Source organism: Pituophis catenifer, unplaced genomic scaffold, assembly GCF_029215685.1.
Source record: "Pituophis catenifer annectens isolate HBS135680 unplaced genomic scaffold, rPitCat1.0.hap2 SCAF_4, whole genome shotgun sequence".
Taxonomy (NCBI): domain Eukaryota; kingdom Metazoa; phylum Chordata; class Lepidosauria; order Squamata; family Colubridae; genus Pituophis; species Pituophis catenifer.
The window spans coordinates 13803022-13816116 of record NW_027256884.1 but is presented as its reverse complement, the minus strand read 5'-3'; the positions used below and the strand labels follow the sequence as shown (position 1 = coordinate 13816116).

The 13095-nt window shown below is 44.3% G+C and overlaps 1 protein-coding gene across 2 annotated transcripts in view; it reads right to left on the bottom strand.

The window, feature by feature from the left end:
* Positions 1–13095, bottom strand: part of KLF12 (KLF transcription factor 12) — a 250899-nt gene that overhangs the window by 111899 nt on the left and 125905 nt on the right. For both annotated transcript variants that reach the window (XM_070942835.1, XM_070942834.1), the window contains one exon: positions 1224–1761. In XM_070942835.1, the coding sequence (XP_070798936.1) occupies positions 1224–1761 (538 nt within the window). The remainder of the gene's footprint in view (positions 1–1223; positions 1762–13095) is intronic.

The following is a 13095-nucleotide window of genomic DNA, read 5'->3' as shown; positions in this document are numbered from 1 at the left end:
AAAAGATGGAGGAAGGTGACCATCGAGCAAGCAATAACATTAAAGGAGAATATAGCTGAAAGATCGACTTTCCTTATACTACTTACAGGACCCTGACTAATTTGAGAGTTGGAATACCTAAATATACCGTAAAACCAATATACTCAAGTGAAGGCTCTTAGTGGATGACAACACACTACAGCCGTGATGGCACGTGTGCTACAGGTGGCACACAGCGCCCTCTCTGTGGGCATGCGTGCCATTGTCTTAGTTCATCTCCACCATGCATGCACACGTGCCTCCCACCGGCCAGCTGGTTGTCGGGTCTCTGCTGCACATACGTGGGGGGCGTGGTGCGTGGGGGGGGCACACACATGCACAGGGGGGCAGGGTGCATGCAAGGGGTGCACATACATGGGGAACAGGGAGCATGCGTGGGGCCACATACACATTGCATTTGGGAGGGTTTGCACACGCATGTACACTTTCGGCATTCGGTCCGGAAAAGTTTAGCCATCACTGTACTACAGTATGTGAATGTGGAGAGACACAGCCCAGCCCATCTGCTGGCATATCAGCTACTTCCAGAAACATGTATTGATAATGACTTATTTTTGGCCAGCAAAAAAGCCAAAAAAGTGGCTTGATTCTGGCAGTTTAAAGTTTGATCTAGATCAGTGGTGAAATCTGAACCGGTTTACTACCGGTTCGCTGGCTGTGCATACGCAGTGCGCACCACGCAACAAATGCGAAAGGAGGCATGCAGTAAGTAGAATAGCGTGCGAGAGGGGGTGATCAGTTGTGGCGCGCAATCTTTATGTTTTACTTTTAAAAGCATTGCCTTTTACTTTTAAAAGCCTCTGACGATCAAGCAACTCAGCTGAGATCATCAGAGCCTTTTAAAAGCATCTTTTTTACAACCTCTTTGGCCGAAGAGATAATAGAAAAAAATGCTTTTAAAAGTAAAAAAAAAAAAAAGCCTCTGATGATAGCGCGGCTCAGCTGGGCATGGGAGGGGGGGCAGGGTAGGGATTTTTGCTACTGGCTCTCTGAACCACCCGCCACCATCGCTACCGGATAGGGTGATCCGGTCCGAACCAGGAGCATTTCACCCCTGATCTAGACACGGAAGAAAAAGAAGACTCTTTGATTGGTTTTCAAAAGATGAGTGAACCAGAATGATTCAGGAAGCATTCTTCCATTGTGCCACCCTAGAAGTCTTATTTTGTAAGAGTCCTTCTTACCTTTGACATGACTTCTCCCGTCCTCTAGTAGTGGTACTACTATAGTGTTGTTGACATTCCCTGGTGATCTCACCGCAGTGTAGACCACGGGTACCGACTGCACCACCACAGGAATGCGGTGGACGTGACTCATTTTGTTGGTCTGTAGGTTCATGGGGCTCGAAGGTGGAACCGGGTGGATTATGTGCAAAAATTGTTGCCCTCCAACACCAGAGGCAGATGCCACAAGCGGACCTGGAGTTAATACTGATGGGGCCGATGTTGCCGATGCCACCGAGGTTATTACCGTTGGGGACGAAGCCGGCCGACTAGAAGACGTTGAAGTCGAAGAGGGGGACAACGCAGAGGCTGTGATTGATACTGGTGAAGACGAGGTGGCAAGAGGGGAGGATCGGGCTTTGTTGATGGACAAGTCCACCGGCTCCGTCTGCGTCTGGAAATGATCCGTGCACAAGGCATCTTCTTCTGGCTCTGCCTTCATGGTGTTCAGCAAGAGGGGCACGGCTTCCATATCTGGGTAGTTGTGAACGTTGGGAGACTACGGAGAGAAAAGAAGGAAAACAGGTCATCCCCACTGAACAACCTTCGGAGATTTGGTCACACTGGTCACACATTTGGTCACACTGCCACATCTTACGTGGTTTTGCCGACTGAAGATGTGAGCCATTATTGTTCAACTTTGCTGCTTGTCTGTTTCAATAGAAGCTCAGTACACAAGCAACCAGAAATCTTAAGCCATTACTATAGGTAGTCCTCAGTTTATGACCACAACGGAACCCAAAACACCTGCTGGTAAGCAGGACAGTTAAGTAAATTTGGCCCCATTTTATGACCTGTCTTGCCGCAATTGTTAAGTGAGTCACTGCAGTTGATAAGTGAGTAACAGGATTGTTAAATGAATCTGGCTTCCCCATTAACTTTGCTTGTCAGAAGGTCGCAAAAGGGGATCAGGTGAACCCGGGACCAGGGGTGAAATCCAGCAGGTTCTGACAGGTTCTGGAGAACCGGCTGCGGAAATTTTGAGTAGTTCGGAGAAGTGGCAAATATCACCTCTGGCTGGCCCCTGAGTGGGGTGGAAATGGAGATTTTGCAATATCCTTCCCGGTAGGGAAGTATCACCAGTATCAATCACATTTATTTACCGGTAGCAAAAAAAATTGGATTTCACCACTGCCCAGGACACTGCAACCATCATAAATACATGCCAGTTGCCAAGCATCTGAAGTTTGATCACGTGACCCTGGGTTGCTGCAACAGTTGTAAGTGTGAAAAACGGTCATAACTCACTTTTTTTCAGTGGCCTTGTAACTTAGAATCATCACTAAAGGAACTGTTGTAACTCAAGGAGCAGGGGTGAAATGTAAAATTTGTTACTATCGGTTCTGTGGGCATGGCTTGGTGGGGGGTAATGTGACTGGGCGGGCGTGGCCAACTTTTTTTTAAAAAAACCTTTTCAAAGCATTTTTTCTAATGCTTTGAAAAGCCTCTGCCGATCAGGCAACTCAGCTGGGATCGTCAGAGACTTTTCAAAGCATTTTTTTTACCACCTCTTCGGCCAAGAGGTTGCAGAAAAAAATGCTTTGAAAAGCCTCTGACGATCGCAGCTGAGCCGCCCGATCATCAGAGGCTTTTTTTTTTACTTTTAAAAGCATTTTTCGTCGGAAGAGGTTGTAGAAAAAATGCTTTTAAAAGTTAAAAAAACCCAGCCTCTGATGATCGTGCGGCTCAGCTGGGCATGGTGGTGGTGGGGGGCAGGGATTTTTCCTACCAGTTCTCCGAACCACCCGCCGCCATCACTACCGGATTGGGCGATCCGGTCCGAACTGGGAGCATTTCACCCCTGTCAAGGAGTACCTGTAGTTTATTTTTCAATAAATTTCTTCGCACAGAGAAGTCTCAATTGGTCTGAAATTATTGCAGTCGTAGGAACTATTTTTAAAGCCACGTTATACTTGTTACTCCCCTGTAGGTTTACAGGCCAGGCCTTGTTATCCAGATCGCTAAAATTCTCTGCAGTTCCATTGAATATTAGAGTCCTTTTACTTTCACCCCAATCTGACCAGCATATTGAGGTAGGATAGTTTTGTCCTATTCAGGGTGAGGTCAATTCATTATTCGCTATTACAGCCATTAAGTATCAACCTAAGGCAGCGATGGCAAACCTTTTTGGCACCAAGTGCCGAAAAGGGACCACGTGCGCTCATCTGGGCCACGACAAGGAAGAGGAGTTGCCCAGGGGGCATGCGCGTGCCAAAAATTTTACTTCCTTTTTCCGGCGTGTACATGCGCGCCGGCTGGCAAGTCTTCCGGTTAATGTCACACATGCGCATGTGACGATCAGCTGGCCAATGCACATGCTCATGCTGGAAAGACCAGCTTTTCTGGTTTCCCACACTGTCGCATGCACAAAGCCCAGCTGATTGTCACAGGCACATGCGCGCCAGAAACCCGGAAGAGGAACGGCTGACGCCGCGTGTGCCAGGCGACAATGGCTCCGTGTGTCACTTCGGGCATGCATGCCATAGGTTTGCCATCACGGACCTAAGGCAAATGCTTTGCAAGTTGGAAAGAAAGGACTTGGGGACCGAGTTTTCATGGGAGAAAAATGCAATGAAGGCAAAAATCACATACCACGTATAAATCGTCTGGTCTTGTCCTCCGCACAACCCCAAGCTTACCTCAAAATTTTCAATAAAAAGGACAGACAAGAGGTGGAAAGAAATGGGGGGGGGGCTTTAGCTTTCATGCCAGGAATGTAGCAAATTTCATTGCCGAAGCCCAAAGGTGCTTTTCCAAAAGGCAAGTAGACTTTCTTGGGTTGTTTTTTTTCCCCTTGAAAATCTTTCGCTTCTCATCCAGGAAGCTTCTTTGATGAGAAGCGAAACGTTTTCAAAGGAAAAAAACCCCAAAAAAGGCCAGTTGCCTTTTGAAAAAGCATCTTCAGGACAATCATGACTTGGTTTGACTGAGAATCGCCATAGACAGCTATTTATTTTTTTTTATTTTTTTTTTTAATTTGATTTATATGCCGCCCTTCTCCGGAGACTCAGGGCGGCTTACAATGCGTTAAGCAATAGCCTTCATCTTTTTGTATATTTATACAAAGTCAGCTTATTGCCCCCACAAACTGGGTCCTCAATTTACCTACCTTAGAAAGGATGGAAGGCTGAGTCAACCTTGAGCCTGGTGAGATTTGAACTTATAGTAATTGCAGACAGCTGGTGTTAAATTACAGTGCTTTTGTCTGCAGAGCTATCCAGGCTCCCTATTGCCTAAGATGCAATGAAGGGAGTTTCTCCAACCCTCAAAATAGGCAGGAAGAAATCCTGAGGTGGACTACAGCTTTGGAAGGGAGCTGAAGGTAGTACGATAAAGAAATCCACACGTGTGGATTGTACTTTTTATGGAAGTGTGCATTTGCACATATATACAGACTCAAATAATTTATGATGTCACACCTCCTGGTTCAGAAAAGTTGGCAGAATGTGGTTCTAGACCACAATGGAGGACTGGAAATAAGAGTTTTTAAAAAGGGGGAAATCCATATCCCACCTCCCACATTCTGACACGGAGCTCAGGACCTTCCTTCAACCTCAGCTTCCCAGATGCCCACCAAAAGATCTGGAAACCCAAATCCAATCAACAAATTCCAGATACGTTACATCTTATTTCCTTCGGGTAAAGAAAGGAAGGTATGTACAGTGAAAGAATCAAATGCTTCCTCAGGACACTTTCCCCTTTCGCTAAGAAATCCAGAGGAGAAAAAAATAAAATAAAATAAAGAATGATGATACCTATTTCTTTGCTCCCTGAGTGGAACAAATTGTCAGGAGAAGAAAAGAGCAGGTTTCATAAATTATCATTATTGGGTCAAAAATGGAAGATGAGCACATCAGCTGTATCTGCAACCAGACAGATTTAAGCCCGGCTCCCCAGAGACTGAGCTGCAGTTACTTTTCATGTTGACATATGCTTCTGATGTCCAAATTACTTTGCAGTGCAAATTAGTACTGTCAAACCTGGATATATTACAAATTAAAGGGGAGAAATTTATACTTCCTTTTTGCCTACATCGAAAATAATATCTTAACTTTGAGTATACACATAATTGCATATTACAGAGTTGAAATTTTAATGGGATAAAGCCGAAAGCTGCGAAATGCGGGTGTTTGACCAAAATGATTTAGTGTCTCCATGAATTGGCTTCAATAAATCAAGCTCTTTATGACCCAATGAGATACAATATGATTACTTTCAAAGGAAAGCAGCGGTGAAAGGCGGGCAGCTTGCATTCGGCATGATGACATGACGGTCTAAAGGCCTCCTGACGTCCGTATTTTCTGAGAAGGTGATGCTTCCACTTGCCTGGGATCTAGCCAGGGGTGAAATTCAGCAGGTTCTGACAGGTTCTGGAGAACCGGTAGCAGAAATTTTGAGTAGTTCGGAGAACCGGCAAATACCACCTCTGGCTGGCCCCAGAATGGGTTGGGAATGGAGATTTTGCAATATTCTTCCCCTGGGTTGGGATGGGAATGGAGATTTTGCAGTAGCCTTCCCCTGCCATGCCCATCAAGCCACGCCCACCAAGTCATACCATGCCTACCAAGCCACGCCTACAGAACCAATAGTAAAAAAAATTGGATTTCACCACTGGATCTAGCCCATCATGAGAAAAACATATAACAGATAGCATTTAGCAATAGCATTTAGACTTATATACCGCTTCACAATGCTTTCCAGCCCTCTCTATGATAATCAAGGTTGCTTTTCTCTTTGATTAGTTTCCATCCATTGTTTCTTGTCTAATTTCAGAATGGGGTACATCTCCCATGGGAATGGATTAGAAATTTCAGTGATTTACTCTTTGAGAGGTCATGTGGGTAGCAACTAACAGAAATATATATATATTTCTGCTGGTTACCAAATCCTGCTCCCAAATGTAGTTGGCAACAGTCTTGCTCTGTTGTCTGTTTAGTTTATCCGCTTGCTTTTTATGGTAGGATCTTACACAGCAAAAAGGTCAAACTTTTCATTAGTGGTTTTCACAAATTCAAAGCATCCTGAAATCAAAATGCCCTGGTTAAGTCCAACTGGAATGGAAAATAGACAATATCACGATCATAAGAGTTAGGCTTCAGGCTTTCAGAATGTTACAAATGCAACATATCCCAATCAAAAGAATTGAGTGGATTTAAAATAATCATTTCAAATTCAGAATAGCAATAGCACTTAGACTTATATACCGCTTCACAGTGCTTTTACAGCCCTCTCTAAGCGGTTTAAAGAGTCAGCATATTGCCTCCAACAATCTGGGTCCTCATCTTACAAACAGGATGGAAGGCTGGGTCAACCTTGAGATAGTCAGGATCGAACTGCTGACAGTGGGCAGAATTAACCTGCAATAATGCATTCTAACCACTGGGAAGGAAGGAAGGAAGGAAGGAAGGAAGGAAGGAAGGAAGGAAGGAAGGAAGGAAGGAAGGAAGGAAGAGCAATAGCAATAGTATTTAGACTTATATACCGCTTCACAGTGCTTTACAGCCCTCTCTAAGCGGTTTAAAGAGTCAGCATATTGCCCCAACAATCTGGGTCCTCATTTGACCCACCTCAGAAGGATGGAAGGCTGAATCAACCTTGAGCCTGGTGAGATTCAAACTGCCAAATTGCAGTCAGCTGGCAGTCAGCGGAAGTAGCCTACAGTACTGCACTCTAACCGCTGCGCCACCGTGGCTCTTAAATATAGTTTTTTTGCATGGCTTAAATTGAGCTGATGTATCTGGTAGACACTCTGCCAAGCCCCCCACCCAATTTGGCACGCCAACCTTGCAGTGATACGAGCAGTGTCTGCTCAAACCTCAGCTGCAGGCCAGACAGTGGAGCCCGCTCACAGCAGGAGCAACGAGGACGTTCAGAAATTCCTATTCCAGCATCCAGAAGCCATATGTCTCTACACTAAGTCTTAAATCAGCCATCCAATAAAAGAAAGCCTGCACTTCAATGTGACTTGTATGATTTATTAGCTAATTATAAATTGGATTTGTCTCCTCGGCACATGCTACTTGTACATAACCGTAGAGGACTAAGCCAAGGATCCTCTAATCTGCTATTGTCTGCTAAATTAGCACATTTTTTAAAAAAAATATATATATATAAAGAATGCCAGTTTGCTGATGCTTCTTGGTGCATTTGGAAAATTATTACTATTTGTTCTTGGGTCATTTCCATCTGAATTGCTGTTGCTAATGACCTTGGCTTTGATGATTGGCCTCCATAAATGTTCTCCTTCCAAGTGCCGTCCGTGGTCTCATCCTTCTGTGAGCTTAAGAGCCAAGAAGAAATGTCCAAGGAGAGTCTGAAGAATTGGATAAGAAGGGGGATCATCCAAGCATCCAAGAAAGATGATCCAGGGAGAAGACAGGAGAAGCAAGGAGATATGATTTTCTATCACAAGCAAGCAAGGCATTATACGGTTTCAACCCCACAGCCAAGAAACTTCGTTTTGCAAACAGGTCCTTAAGTGGCTGGCAATTAAATTCAAACTGACACTTTAATACAGTGTCATTCTCTAAGAAAGGAAGTTGCCATTTTAATCCCTTCCAGACTGTAGTTTTATCAACTAATGTTTCAGTGGATTAATTGACAGGATAATTTAAGCCATCAAGGGCAGCTTTAAATTAGAGAAGTGAAAGACAATGGCAACTTAATTTATTGAAGCTATTATGGTGTTGTGTTTTTATAACACAGATAATTTTTCTATAATAAATAAGTGATGGCTTCTCTTTGTACTGAAATAATAAATTTATCTCACTCTGAAGTCAACGCCTTAACCGAAAGAAAAAAGAAAAAAATGCTAGTATCATAAGGTTTTGGTAAGATGCAAAAATATGTAAATTGCAACCCTTCTTGAAACTTGTTGTATCTACATATAGTGGTATGTCGGTGCTTGTCATTAATTGGTTTCAGGAAACGTGATGGGTACCAAAAATAAATACCAAACATTTTTTCTCCGTAAGGAATAATGTACCGTATTTTTCGGAGTATAAGACGCACCAAAGTATAAGATGCACCTTAGCTTTTGGGGAGGAAAATAAGAAAAAAGCTGATTGGCAGGTGAATCGGCCTCCTGGAATTCCCCCAATCAGCTGTTCCCAGAGGTGAATTTTAGCAACAGGTTCCTTGGTTGGGAGCTCTGTGCCTTGCTACTTTTTTCCTTTTTTTCTGCCTTTGAAACTTCTGAAACTCCGTTTCAGAAAAAACTTTTTTTCCCAACTCTGAAAGCCTTCGAAACAGAGCTTCAGAAAAAAAGCCTCTGAAGCTCTGTTTGGGGGCTTCTTTTCTGAAGCTCTGTTTGGGCCCTCGTTTCTGAAGCTTCGTTTCTGATGCTTTTTTCAGCCTCTGAAACAGGGGTGAAATGCTCCTGGTTCGGACCGGCTCAGGTGAGTAGGTAGCGATGGTGGCGGGCAGTTTGGAGAACCGGTAGCAAAAATCCCTGGCCCCACCCCCCCATGTCCAGCTGAGCCACGCGATCATCAGAGGCTTTTTTTCATTACATGCCTCTGACGAGCCAAGCTCTGACGATCCCAGCTGAGTTGCCTGCCAATCAGACAACTCAGCTTGGATCATCAGAGGCATTTAAAAGAAAAAAAGTTTTTTTCTTTTAAATGGCTCTGACGATCTAAGCTCTGACGATCCCAGCTGAGTTGCCTGATCAGAAGAGGGTTTTTTAAAAACCCTCTGACGATCAGGCAACTCAGCTGGGATCGTCAGAGCCTTTTGAAAGCATTTTTTACATGGTTTTATATGTAAAAAATGGTTTTAAAAGTAAAAAAAAAATTTGGCCACGCCCACCCAGTCACATTACCCCTCCCCCACCAAGCCACACCCACAGAACTGGTAGCAACAAATTTTAGATTTCACCACTGCTCTGAAACCTCCGTTTGGGAAGCTGGGCAGGGCTACATTTGGAGTATAGGACGCACCCAGATTTTCACCCTCTTTTTTGGGGGGGGGAAAGGTGCGTTTTATACTCCGAAAAATACGGTAAGTAAACAAGGCAACCAACAACCACAAGTTCTAACTTGCATGTTGAGTATGAAACCAATGACAAGTATTAGGACAAAATTTTCATTTCCAAGTGTGTTGAGTACCAAATGAGTTTCAAAGCAGTCAAGTACTGAGGAACCAGTATATGTTGTCAATTCTGCTTTAAGTCCTAGAGTTCCTCATACAATACAGAAAGATGCACAGATTTGAATGAACTTTAATTGATTAACCATCTGTTCATAACCAATTAATGAATATTTTTTGTAGAGAAATCTCAAAGCTGTTACATAAAAATCCGCCTCATACTCAGTTCTGACTTTCAAGAACCATAAATCTTACATTTACAAGTACCTAGAATCATAATCTATACAGTATTGTCGATTGGACATTTATTGATGAAACACTCAAAGTGTAACTACCAATTCCATTCGTTCCCATGGCACATAAGGATATATTTGTCACTGCAATCAAGACAGCGACCTCTCCCTCTTTCTCTCGTCTTCCAGAGACCTGGAATAGAACTTCTGAAGGATGCCAAAGCCTCTTGAACAGCTCCTACATCAATGTGACAACAGTCCTGTCACCTGGTCTTCTTGGAAGCCATCTTGAAATTCGTGTGAAGTTCAATAAGACTCCTGGACTGAAAGATTATGAGCGACAACTAGATTTTTATCATAATAGGACTTGTTCCTGGATGAACCTCACCGACCAAATTACTAACTGTGATCAAGGAATCAGAAGGCCCACCAGACGGTTTCTGGGAAGTTGTCATCATTAATCTAAAAGACAGGTGCTTCATTCATCTTCCAGCAAGCATCCACTCTTCTAGTCTTGACATCCCAGGAATGATACCTCCATGGGGCCTTACCCAGTGGTGGGATTCAAATAATTTAACAACCGGTTCTCTGCCCTAATGACCAGCTGGGTAGAAGTGGCCATGGTGGGCGTGTGGCCAGGGTGTGTGACAGGCAGCAGACTGAGTTATTTTAGTAAATTAAGTTTTGTACAGATTTTGTGTGTGCTGAATTCTTTGGTGTCTTTAGCTGGAGCAGAACAGTGACAGACCTTCCATAAACTGGAGGTTTTGCACACACACGTGTCCCTGAGAGTTACATTCATCTCAATTCCATTACAGGTAGTCCTCTATTTACAACAGTTCATTTAGTGACCGTTCAAAGTTACAACAGCACTGAAAAATGTGACTTATGACTGTTTTTCAGAGTTACAACCTTTGCAGCAACCCCATGATCATGGGATCAAAATTCAGATGCTTAGCAACTGGTTCGTATTTATGACCGCTGCTGTAACTCAAGGTTATGTGGTCACGTTTTGTGACCTTCTGACTTGCAAAGTCAACGGGGAAGCCAGATTCCCATACCAATCAGGTTACTAACTTAACCAACTGCAGTGATTCGCTTAACAACCGTGGCAAGAAAGGTCGTAAAATGGGGCAAAACTCACTTCACATATATTTCACTTAACAACAGAAATTTTGGGCTCAGTTGTGGACGTAAGTCAAATAGTACTTCAGTGGTAGGTTGCCCCTGGTTCACACCGGTTCTATAGTAAAACTGGCGGGAGGCTCCGCCCACCGACCCCGACATCATCAAAACGCTTCTGCACATGCGCAGAAGCTTCTGCACTTGCGCGCGGCCCGACTGCAAACCAGTAGTAAAGGTAAGTAGAACCCACCCCTGGAGTACTTATATATATGCAAAGAGTCTCTTCCAGAACAAAGATAAATCAGCTAAATTGCTTATGTTTGTGAGCATATTTGGTGAGAATGGAAGCTTGGAGGTCGAGGTTCTTCCCAATCCTAACGGACAACAAATAGGCCTATTTGACCTGTGTTGAAATCTATCTCATCCCCAATAGCAATAGTACTTAAGACTTATATACCACTTTACAATGCTTTACAGCCCTCTCTAAGTGGTTTACAGAGCCAGCCTATTGCCCCCAACAATCTGGGTCCTCATTTTACCCACCTCAGAAGGATGGAAGGCTGAGTCAACCTTGAGCCGAGTGAGATTTGAACTGTCAAATTGCAGGCAGCCCTCAGGCAGCAGAAGTAGCCTGCAGTACTGCACTCTAACCACTGCGCCACCGCGGCTCATTCCCAGAATCAGGTGACAATGGAGACCAAGCAAAGATGCATCCCCGTAAAAATAGAAGATTCATGCAACGGATATAAAATGTAACACTTAATGTGCCCAGATGCATTCTCTAGATTTTTATCAGCACAGGGATTTCAAAGATCATTACAGTGATGTAAAGCCCCTCCAGCAGCCGAATCAAACGAGGAGGAGGCGTTGGAGTCAGAGTCAGCATCAAGGCAACCTGAGAGCTCTGAGGGGGAAGAGGGAATGGAGCTGACACAGAGAGAGAGACAGAACTTGGGCCATCTGTCTGCCATCAGATGGAGAGTCAACAGCCCCCAGGTCCAGAGGTGACTGATGAGGAAGAGGAGGAACAGCTGGGTCCAGTGCCTGACATGCAGATGTGCAGAAGAGAGGAGAGGAGAGCAGTGGAAATCTGTGGGCTGATCCTTGGGACGGAAGAGCCACCTCCCTTCTCCGGAGACTCAGGGTGGCTTACAGTGCGTTAAGCAATAGCCTTCATACTTTTGTATATTTATACAAAGTCAGCTTATTGCCCCCACAAACTGGGTCCTCAATTTACCTACCTTAGAAAGGATGGAAGGCTGAGTCAACCTTGAGCCTGGGGAGATTCGAACTTGCAATAATTGCAGACAGCTGAATGTTAAATTACAGTGCTCTATCTGTTGAGTTATCCAGAGATTTTTAGTGGGATAAGTTCAAATACACATTTTTTCCAGGAAATCACACTTGGATCACAATCTTCAGGGGTTGAGCATGAACACAGCGGCCATTTCAGTGGGTCCACCATGCAACTACAGCAAAAGGCACTGAGCCTCAGATATTAGTTCTGTTTTCACGGAAGACCTGGTGAAATACCCGATAGAATGGAATGTAAATGAAAAGTTCATACAAGATCCATGAAATGTAATATGTTTATGGCTAGAAAAGTATGCATTTAGACAACACCCAGAGCATCTGATTGGTTGATTGATTGATTGATTGATTGATTGATTGATTGAATTTATATTGCCGCCTATTCACCCATGGCGACTCAAGGCGGCTTACAGAATAAAAGACCACATTTAAAACAATAAAAACTAACAAAAAGAATCAAATAAATTGATATAGTACCAGAGGTGGGTTTCAGCAGGTTCTGACCAGTTCTGGAGAACCGGTAGCGGAAATTTTGAGTAGTTTGGAGAACCGGTAGTAAAAATTCTGACTGGCCCCGCCCCCATCTATTCTCTGCCTCCCAAGTCCCAGCTGATCAGGAGGAAATGGGGATTTTACAGTAACCTTCCCCTGCCATGCCCACCAAGCCAGGCCCACCAAGCCACACCCACAGAGCCGGTAGTAAAAATTTTTGAAACCCACCACTGTATAGTACAATATAACAAAATCACCCCCCCACACCTCCCATCCCCTGCCCCGGCAACAGCAGATCACACGAGCCATTTAATGGTCTCCCTCCCACTCTGGGTTCCCCAGGCCCGCTGGCAGAACCAGGTCTTTAACGCCTTCTGGAAGAGGATTAGAGTGGGGGCCGTTCTAACCTCTGGGGAAATGATGTTCCAGAGAGAGGGAGCCACCACGGAGAAGGCCCTTCGTCTGGATCGCACCAGGTGTATCTCCCTCGAGGATGGGACCCCCAGCCTTCCTTGCCTCCCTGCTCTGATGGGTCTTTCAGGAAATACGTTAATAAATCCAGCAATGGCTTTTTTTTTTCCACT